The sequence below is a fragment of the Aulonocara sp. 'chitande type north' Nkhata Bay genome, linkage group LG14 (genome assembly GCF_057382095.1).
Source record: "Aulonocara sp. 'chitande type north' Nkhata Bay isolate Kocher_YH1m ecotype deep benthic linkage group LG14, A_spYH_male_GT1.1, whole genome shotgun sequence".
Lineage (NCBI taxonomy): Eukaryota > Metazoa > Chordata > Actinopteri > Cichliformes > Cichlidae > Aulonocara > Aulonocara sp. 'chitande type north' Nkhata Bay.
Window position 1 is genome coordinate 29568489 of NC_141357.1, and position 10784 is coordinate 29579272.

The window sequence follows — 10784 nt, forward strand, 5'->3', positions numbered from 1 at the left end:
AGGGGTTCTTTGGGGACTAGACCATTTATTTAACTGTGCAGGGACCAGAATTAGTTAATTTTCAGCTTGTTTGGACTGATGACTGACCAGCCACTTAAATCACCCTCAACAAACTTAACATGGACATTTTAAAGAAGCTACCAAATGCAAAGTGACTAAAGATAAAGCGCTTCATAGCTCAGAGTTTTATTTATTTTATTTTATTTTTTTGGGGGGGGGGGGGGGGATCATCCAACTCCCCTCAGAAACAGTTCCTAATGTATTTACTCTGCTGCTGTACTTTGAGTTACACATTTTTTGAAGCCTCACAACTCTATGAAGACCTTGAAATCTTTGAAAGGTAGCGTTTTCTTTTCTTTTTTTAATCTTTTGCACACCAGATCTGTGTCTTTAACTCATAGCCAGCATATGACGGATACCACTCAGCTTTCAAAGCTAGTGCCATTAGTGGAATATTATGAGAAAACACTCTTGCTGAGCTTACGGAAAGGTATCTTTTGAAGCACTTTTTAAGTGATGTTGATGACAGTTCTGTCTGGAGGGCAAAATTCAACTCATCTAGCTGACTTCTTTTCTATTCATTTAAAGGTGGCTGTGTGCATCTGAAGTCATTAGAAAGGCATATAAACCATGCCCCGTTTGCTTTTTCTAAAGTTTTGTTTTCCTTGCACATGATACATGATTTCAGGTGATCGATATGGAGGTTCTTTCCACAACTGAAAAAAAAAAATGCCATTCATAATGAAAAATTTCAAGTTTCATTCATTCAGTGCTGGAAACAAGTGTCCTTAGAACCATACACTGCAGATATACTATTTTAACATGGTAAACCACACCAACAATAACAGGAGGAAAAATCAAACTTTGATCATTTTGATTACAGAGTTTTAACTTAAGGTGATTTTACTGTAAACGCCGTCAGTAATTATAAACTGGTTAGAACACAGTAATGTTTTCTCTGTGGTGAACTTGAACTGCTCACTGACACTCGATACCTGCAGCCATTTATGCCCAGAGACTCCTGCCAAGGTCAGAGAAGGAGCACAAACAACGCTTCCTTCATGATGATGTCCACGCTCAAAGTCTTTTGATAAAAGACCAACGAGTCCATGTCCTGCTTTGGCTCAACATGGACTCGCCTGAGCGGACATTAGGGTTAGCCTGGGTGCCATGTGGTCCACCACACTTTGCCATACCAGTTCAGCCATGGAGATGATTAGCAAGGTGGACCATGTATACGGGCTTTTGTTCCAGCACAGACTTCAGTTTCATCTTTGTCAGCAGCGTCTTTTGTCCTGCAAGACTCAAACTGGGCAATTTTCTTGTCTGTCAGCTGGTTGTTTTGTGCTGTTCACCTCCGTGTCTCTGCATTGTTTGGCAGGAAACTCGATTATGTTTGAATATGCGGATACTTTTGTTAATAAGCTTGTATACACACCAAGAATGATACAAATGGCATAAGAAAGATGAACTATCATAAAATATTTGTAGGAGCTTGCATCCTCTAGCCTGAAAAGTCTTTTACTGGCTTGAATCTCACACTTAGGTGGTGTTTTATCTCTGTATTGTTTCCCTGAAAGGTCTCATGGGGGATTATACAGAAGAGTATCTGTAACAGCATCCAGTAGTACAGCAGGTATATAGTAACACATGATGAGGTTCATTGTGTACGTGTGTGGGTCAACATTTGCCCCCCTATAGAAAATCTTGTCCTTTTATTTACTGCCTTCTTATTTCATCTACATTTTATTCATATTTTTAAAACTTTAAACAGGACAGTCCAGTTGGTCAAAGCATAAACCATACATTAGACATAACTGACAGGCATACAAGTGCAACAGACCAAGTGAACCAGTATACTTATACATAGAGTCTAACTCACACACAGTCAACCTCGTATATGAGGTTAGAGAGAGGTTAAGAGATAAAAATGCCCTGACCCAGCAATACATTCACTTAAAAAAAACCCAACAAAAAGTCACAAAGCAATAATTTTACCCAAAATACAGAAAATATATGAGGCTTACAGGGAGTTTTCCCACAGTAGCTTAAACCCAGTGAGCAAACATATGCTATGAGTGCTGAGTTCAAGTTTTCAATGAAGACTGAGACATTTTAGAAAACAAATATTATGTCGGATTTAATGTAACCCATTTAATCTCATCTGTCACAATACTGATCTGAGTTATATAAAGGTCTAAAACTATGTCGGAATTATATATCTATGCATTTTGAGCAGATATTGAAATAATAACACTTTAGCATAACTTGTCATATGACCAGAGAAGATGGTGGGTTCAAAGCCACCAAGCAAAAGGTTATTGATCACGGTAACTAAAAGAGGCTTATTTGTTTTGGTCATCATTATCCAGCACCCACTGAGAATGAGCGACTTATTGCTGGAATTGTGAAGCAGCAAACCACAACAGTTTGCTCAACACCCTTACTCCTGATTTACCTCCTACAAAACACAGGTAGACTGGGTGGGCAAATGTCTATGCACCTCAGGATGATATAGAGCTGGCCCACCATTACACAACCAGAATGAAAGCTGTTGTTCCTCCTGAATCTGCAGTTATAATAAACAATTTGCCCTTTTCTCTAGTATCCAGGAACATGCCTTTCTGAAGAGTGTGAGTAGAGTATACATGTTATCTCAGTAGTTTCAATTATGGCCTAACATAAAACAAACATTTCTACCTTATCCATGAAATAAAATAAAAATAGGAGCTGCTCATTCCAAAAGGTGTTAATTGTATGCTTTGGGAAAATTCAGTATGAAATGGGATAATTACTCTGGGCTACATATTTACATACATTTGCACTTCCTATATTCTTTTTTACAGCCTCAGAAACATGTTCGACCTGTTCTGTCAGTATATATCCAACAGTCATTTGTTACCTTGCACATCTAAATTCAGCTTTGTGCTTCTCCATTCATGCGTGTATTACTACACTTGGAAGCAAAGGCAATGAATGCATACACTTGCCTAAGAAAGATACAACTTAAAGAATGCACTGTGGGCATTTTGTCTTGTGCGTCTGTTCAAGTGTGCCAGTAAACATTAAAATGCCTCGTGTGAAAAGAGGGCTTTTGGAGATATAAGAAAAGAATTAGTAAATATTTAAATAAATGCTTTTTTTTTAAAAATCAATCATCACTGCAGTTTCTCCTTGTTAGATGTGCACTTTTATTCCTGAGGGTGAAAAGGTCTAAACCAACAACAATAGCTGTGCTACAATGGCTTCAGTATCAAACCAACAGGCAAACAGGTCCGAGCAAAGATTTTCAGAACTGCTGAAACCTCATCACAGCTCTCTTTATCTGCTCGTAGCTCACAAACATCACAATGTTCCAGGAACCCAGGCGAAGGAATGAGGGCACAAAGCTGTGAAAGAAATCAGATGAAACAAGAATGTGTGTAGGAGTCACTCTGTCATGCTTGGTTTTCAAAAATACATTCCTTACCCCTTGTAGAAAGCTGTTGGTCCTTCTTTAATCAGCATGGTTATAGCACAGTTAACAGCACCGCTGTACTGCCCAGGCACTGAGTTCATGAAGCGTGTCTTTATCACATCCACAGGGGATGCTACAATCGTGGTGCAGAAACCGGCTGCACATGCTGCGGTGAAGTGGCACGGCATGTTGTCTGCAGGAAAAACTGATTTGTTATTTAAACAAACAAACACGACGCTGGAGAGAGCGTTAGAAAGATTTGCACTTACCTGTCATCAGGTTATACTTCAAGATGAGCTCTTTCATTATGTCATAGGTCACAAGCTCAGAGCAGTTTACGATGGCGTTACGAGTTATATTTGGAAGACAACCTGTAAGAACAGCAAACATATAGGAACACTTTTCTTTCTCTGGTGAACTCAGTCTTAAAAAACATCCTGCGCTGTCATCAAACAGTCATGAAAATCAGTCATGATTTTCACTTTGCTATAAAGAAGAAATTCTTCTACTGGCCTCAACAGTTAACAGCATCTCATTTTAAATCAGTTTCAGCAGCACACTCATGTCATTATCAGCAGAAATTTGCAATTTTTTTTTCAAAAAATGGAGTGAGAGGATAAAAAACAAAAGTAAATATAAGTTTAAATTTGTGGCATATTTGCTTATTCCTTAAAAATCTATTGTGTAACTTATTTAGGGCTTTCAGGGGAAAAAATGATCATGTAGAAGTTTCACTGGCTGCTAATTTATAAAAAATATCCACAAGTCCCTCTGGAAGCAAGTCTTGCCATTCAACAGCCATCGTGGTAACATCTCTGGGTACTTGCTGTATTTGGACTGTTGTTTTGAAGCATTGTCTAAATTAATTCTAGTTTTAATGGTTAAAGGACACAAAAAAATGCATATATTGAACTATTAACCCACACTGATTAAAAAAAGCACATAGAAATGTAATGACTTCACCGCCAAATAAGGTTTAGGGTTAAAAGTTAAAGCTGAGAGTCTGCACTCAAGAATGTAGAGTTATGAAAAATGTGTCACTGTCCAAAGATTTCTAGACTCTACTGTATGTCTTATTCACTAATAGAAATGGGAAAAATAATTGTCAATTGTGGGATTATACAGATTTGTCTTCCTTGGGGAAAACCTTGTGATTTGATTACCAACAATTCCAGGGAGTTTGTTCAGTTCTGTTATGTTGCAAGCAGCTAACGTAGTTTTAAGCCCTTTTTTTAATTAATCTTAATTTTCTTCACCAAAACAAATTCAAATCACTTGTTGTGTTTTTGTCAGTCAATAGAGGAAGCACTTTTTTTCTGGAGCCACACAGTATTTTCCCAAACATACAGTAGTTTCATGAACACCTGAAAAAGACTCACATGTAAAATCACTGTGGTTCCCCTTTAGGAAGACTAATCTGAAAATGTGCTGGTTTATCCAGAGGTCATTGTGGGCTCTCTGTCAGATGCCTGAAGTAACGCAAGCGTCACATCTTTGTTTTGCAACATAAAATCTGCACATAAGGCAGCCGGTTTCTCTGAGAAATGCTCGGCCAACAGAAGACTCCGTAAAATTCTGGGGACAAGTCAGTTGAAGTCAGTCACCTGTGGTCTAATTTGTGACGTAACATAAGTGTTAGGCTGCAGAAACCATAAAAGCGCCACTAACTTGTGTAAGTATGATTTTTACTTTTGTTTCCCTCAGAGCTTATATTTTTAACATGACCCTAAACCCTTGCTTTTTGCTTTTTCCTTTTTGTTGACCATGATGTTACAGCTCAGAGGCTGACATGAATCATCCCTGTGGCAATCTATGAGAAATATAATGATATAAGTCATAACTGCTACAAGATGACCGCTGCTCAGTGGTGTTAGGGATGTCATGTTGTGCAATAATAACACCTAAACCCTGTGGAGTGTATTTTAATATACCTTTCCAGAGGCCTTTAAAACCTTCGTCCCTGGCAATGGTCCTGTAGGCATCAGTCGTGCTGCTGTATCTCTTGACAGAGCCGCTCTCAGGCCGCAGGGCCTGAGCCTGGAACCTGACTTTCACCACGTCAGTGGGCTGAGCAAAAGCCACGGCCATCGCTCCTGTGGTGGAACCTGCCAGCAGTCGAGTCCCGAGTCCAGCATCTGTTACGCAAGCAATTGATTTATGACATGTTGGTGCCTCAAACAAAGACACACACAGCAATTAGAGATCAAACTTGGTGCAGTTCGGATAATCATAGTGAAACCTGGATGCACAAAATTTTTCAGTTATGCTTTTAATATGAAGCGAGTTAATATTTCACTTTCTATTTGGTAGATCCTCTTCTCTCAGGTTTCAAGCATCATTTCCTACTGGGGTAGACATACACTGTTTTCTTTGGTAGAACATTATTCATTCAAACTGGTTTAATTGATAATTTCACTAAATAAAGCAACAAGCTAGGCCAGAGATTATAGTTTGGAGATGTCCTCATCAAGGTCAGGCAGATGTCCTTATGCCTTTGGGAGAGTTTAAAAACCAGAGAAAAAGTGAAAGAGAGGGTTGGACATGGAAATGAGAACAAGCGGGTGTGTTGTTGTGTCTCTAATTTCTGAAGTTTTATTGATCTGGGTGGAAATCTGGATTGCTTAATAATGCCACAGCGGCATAGTTAGAATAGGTGAGGCCTCCAGCATAAACACATTCCTTGAAAGAGGACATTTTGTCCCACACGCCATCAGACTGTTTAACTCCTCTCTGGAGGGGAGAGGGAGGGGAAACAGGAGGACAAAGGTGGGGGGAACAACTAAGCTGCAGTGCCTCTGCACCTCACTGTACAATACCTTGTGCAATACTTTTTGTAAATAGTCAACAGTGCAATAGACTCAATACTTGAAATGTGCAATTCACTTGTATTTTTATTTTTTATTCCTATTTATTCTATTTATCCCCTTTGTATATTTTATTTATATTTGTCTCTGTATTTATATATGTGTGTGTGTGTGTGTGTGTGTGTGTGTGTGTGTGTGTGTGTGTGTGTGTGTGTGTGTGTGTGTGTGTGTGTGTGTGTGTATATATATATATATATATAACAGTTCTGTAACTGTAACTTCGGTCGGTGCTGTGCTTTTTTTGGAAGTCGAATTTCCCAGAGGAACCCACCCGAGGGATTAATAAAGTTCTATCTTATCTTATCTTATCTTATCTTATTTTTTCTCCATGGCTTACATCATGGAGGCATTTTCTGCAAAACAAGTTCAGGCGATTACGGTTTAGACTTATACTCATTTTAGTCTGAGTCTGATTTCCGGTTAGATGATCAGGACTTTTCAATTTCTGAAGTTTATTTTCAGATATTAGGAAGGGAGTGTTTGAGCTCATTAGCCCCTTAAGAAATCTTAAAAAAATCTAAACTAACCAGTTGCTCTAAACATCAGTTAAACGTCTCTTTCTGAACATAATTTCTTACATGTTTATACCTGCCGACTGGCATGTATTTCGTAACAGCTGTGAAACACTGACATCAAACTCACAGTAAAGGAATTTTTGCACATCTGGATCACCTGCAAGGATTTTATCTGTTTTCCATCTGTACCACCTTTAGCTGTGATAATTTTAATTATTAATCAAAACAATAAGACAGTGAGTTCTTCATAAAATAATTGTATTTGAAGCTCATTTTGGGGGGTTTTTTTTATGTTTATTTTTACTTTAACCAGGAAGTGCCGTAAATTAAGATCTCTTTTACCAATGGAAACCTGGCTTTAAAAGTTCACCATTATAAGGTTTGTTTAAAAAAAAATCTAAATTATAACATAAAGAGACATCGGACAGAAACAATAAATCCATCCAAACAAGGCAAATAATACAAAGTCCAGCTCAAGACCAGCAACAGGTTTAACAGGTTAAATTTGTTTGGTAGTTGTGAAACTCCTGAGGTACACTGGCTGTAAACTGCTGTGTACTGAGTTGTGGGATGTGGTTTTGATGCAGACGTACTTTCTGAGCTTTCTGCTGTGTACTGAGTTGTGGGATGTGGTTTTGATGCAGACATACTTTCTGAGCCTCGCGTGTAGAGCTGCTTCATGGTGTCATACATGCCGATGCGGATCGAGGCAAAGCTCATCTGCCTGTGCAGCCCTGCCACCAGGCCGCTGTACAGACTCCTCGGCCCCTCTGTCTTCACCATGGTGAAGATGGTGCCAAACACACCTCGGTATTCCGCCCTCTGGCCTTTCAGTAAGGGCTTGGATTCACCTTGCACCTGAAGAAACATAATAACAGGTTCAAGATGTGCCATCAGCCTCACTGCCTCACTTAGAGGGAAAATGTCCACATATGTCTGTGATCAGGCTGCTTTCTTAATTGTTAGGTTACATTCGTGTAACATGCAGCCGTGTTGAGATATTTCTGAGCATATGCTTGAACTAGGGGGTTGGACAACATGAAAAGCAGTTTATCTTCTAGTCAGCCAAAACACAGGTATTGGCTGACAACAATCTATATCTATAGTATCCTAAAAATGCTCATGTGGTAACATTATGAATAAATGTTATTTTTTATGCTCTTAGACAGATATGGCAACTTCAATGATTTTGGGAAAACTGACACTCACTGGTAATTTTGTTAGTTACGCCTGTAAAAAAAAAACAAACAAACAACATTGTTTTTAACAGGCGTTAACAGCCTGTTTCAAATAACTCCCAAGCATCTCAATAAGATTTCAGTCTGGAGTTTGATAACGCCAGTTCCTACTTTGACAAGGCCATTTGGGGTGGTTATAGCTCAGGTGCTAGAGCAGGTCATCTGCTAATCAGAAGATTGGTGGTTCCATCCCTGGCTGCTTTAGTCTACATGCCAAATATCCTTGAGCAAGATACTAACCCCAAGTTGCTCTCCGATGCATCCATCGGAGTATGAATGTGTGTGAATTGTAGATAGAAAAAGCATAGCAAAAATTGCTTGCTTGAATGGGTGAATGAGGCAGAGTAAAAAAGCACTATATAAGAACCAGTCAGTTTACCATTTAGGAGCAGGATAAGGATCCAAAACACTAGTGTGTTTCTTGCATAACTCAAGTGTTTTTGGGTTTGAAGGGACAAACTTATTGCTGGACATTCTCCTTCAGGATGTTCTGGTAGAGAGCAGAATTCATGGTTCCATTAGCTACAGCAAGTCGCTCAGAAGCATCAAAGCAGCTCGACACCATCACATTCCCATCACCTCTATACCTCTGACCCTAGCTGAAGTGAGGCCTGCAGTTCTTCAGATGTTGTACTGGGTTCTTTTCTGTGGTTCACTGGAGTCCCAAAGCCTTAGAAATGACTTTCCATTTCCATTTCCATTTCCAGACTGATATCTTTCAGTGACTTTTTGTTTTACATGTTTTGTTTTGGTTTTTTGTTTCTTTGAATTGTGTCATATTTTAGCCTACTTCACTTTTTAGACTGGCAGTAATCACACCTGGGTGTGGCTAGTGAAATTGAACTTTGCTTTCTTAAAAATGTGAGTGGTCACAGTAAATTTTACATTTTCACACAAGGCAAGGTAGGTTTGGATATCTTGTGTAAAATGTGGAAGTAAATTTAAAGGTAATTTGATATACAAAAAGAGGTGTTTACAAGGGTTATAGAGCTAGTTATGCAGCTATTTGGTGGTTACCTGTTTTGGTATTTACATGTTTACACATTTGAATGTTTACACATGCATGTTCAAAGCAGTAATAAGTATGTGTTATATCTACCTAGTTGGTTTTTCTGCATTGATCTGAGTATAACATTTCCTGGCTTCTTAGAGCCCAGTGAAATATTGATGACGGCGGCACACAGGAAGTGTTGGTTTTTGTTGTTGCTGTGTGCTGAGAGTAAAGAGGCTGGTAAGACAGTTAACTGTCTCCATCGTGCTGTTCCTAATTATTCAGGGAGATTCCATCAAGTGAACCCTCACGTTACACTTGTTTCTTTAATAACTCAAATCATCAGTTAAAAACGGACTTTGGGGTTTCGGTAATTTGGTGATCTGAAACATTTGAGTGTGACAAATATGTTAAAAGAAAGAAAGAAAGAAAGAAAGAAAGAAAGAAAGAAATCAGGAAACAACACTTACACGATAAGCTGAGCCGGGTCGGGGTGAGGGGGGTGTCCCTGTGCACCAATTTTTCCACTTTTTTTATATTCTGAATTGTGTTACACTTTTTGTTATAAAATATAAAGCTCTTAATTACCGAGAATATTTTGAGGTGGCTATAGTTGCAAATACCATGAGGTGGGTGGGGCTTCCTGATGCCTCACCTGTAGCCGGACTTTGGCGGTGTCCAGAGGGAAGGTGACTAGGTCCGCCACGCAGCCTGCTGTTCCAGCTGAGAAGATTTTAACAGCAGTTGTGGGCACCAAATCAGCCGCTCTCCCTCCAACCATGATCAGTGCCTGAGCTCAACAGCAAGCCTCAGCAACAACAAAACTTAAATAACAAAGTGCGCATTGAAGGACTAATCATCATTTCATCCTTCGTGTACGGAAACGAATAAAAGCGATGTAGGTCAAGCTCCATGCAAAAGAAAGTTTGGAGTTTGAAGGGAACAGCGTCGTTGTGCCATTACACAGAAACGCTCACGACAAGAAGTCGAAAGCAAACTGAACTAAGTCGGTATCTTTGCATGTCAACAAACACCTGACTGCGCAGCCGACGAGTGAAGCCTGGCCCACATTTACTGACTTTGAACGGACCTGCTGCACCGCCCTGCAGAACTCCAGATACTCATCACACACATGCGCGGAATACCCCGGATTGTTCTTTATCGGTGTTCTCTGTCATGATCCACCTGCTTTCAAATAAAAAACAATTTCAATGTCAGCGGACAAGAGCTGAGGCGTCATCAGGAAAGTTTTATGTATCTTAGTACGGATAATGTCCTCCCATTCTTATGGGAAATAATCCTGCTTTTGGTGTTTTTATGATGGCAATGGCGACCACCAACTCACAGGAGTTCACGTGGGTGTATATCTGATAAATGACCTGTATTTGTATAGCGCTTTTCTAGTCCCTAAGGTCCCCAAAGCGCTGTACACAACCAGTCATCCACCCATTCACACACTGGTGATGGCAAGCTACATTGTAGCCACAGCCACCCTGGGGCGCACTGACAGAGGCGAGGCTGCCGGACACTGGCGCCACCGGGCCCTCTGACCACCACCAGCAAGCCGGGGCTCGAACCGGCAACCTTGTGATTACAAATTGAGCCACGATCGATAACTATGAAGGGAAATAATATGAAATAATAGTCTTTTATTATAGAAATTGCACTTTCTCTTGATTGGCAGTGACATTTTCCTCTAAGAGGGACAAGAAGACTCAA

The 10784-nt window shown here is 39.7% G+C and overlaps 1 protein-coding gene across 1 annotated transcript; it reads right to left on the reverse strand.

Annotated features, from left to right (window-relative positions):
* Positions 1-3167: 3167 nt before the first annotated feature.
* LOC147314886 (dicarboxylate carrier UCP2-like) lies at positions 3168-10130 on the reverse strand. Its single transcript, XM_086261995.1, has 6 exons — positions 9721-10130; positions 7487-7694; positions 5389-5592; positions 3727-3828; positions 3470-3650; positions 3168-3389 (listed from the first exon to the last, which is right to left on the reverse strand). The coding sequence occupies exons 1-6, from the start codon at positions 9844-9846 to the stop codon at positions 3290-3292; spliced, it is 921 nt and encodes a 306-aa protein (XP_086118121.1). The 5' UTR covers positions 9847-10130; the 3' UTR covers positions 3168-3289.
* Positions 10131-10784: the final 654 nt, after the last annotated feature.

Excerpts from the sequence above, each read along its gene's own strand:
- LOC147314886 (XM_086261995.1), bottom strand. The coding sequence starts at position 9,846 with ATGGTTGGAGGGAGAGCGGCTGATTTGGTGCCCACAACTGCTGTTAAA. Across the intron at positions 5,593-7,486 it reads CTACACGCGAGGCTCAGAAA|ATGCTGGACTCGGGACTCGA; the intron begins GTATGTCTGCAT and ends CTTGCGTAACAG. Across the intron at positions 3,651-3,726 it reads GAAGTATAACCTGATGACAG|ACAACATGCCGTGCCACTTC; the intron begins GTAAGTGCAAAT and ends TTTTTCCTGCAG.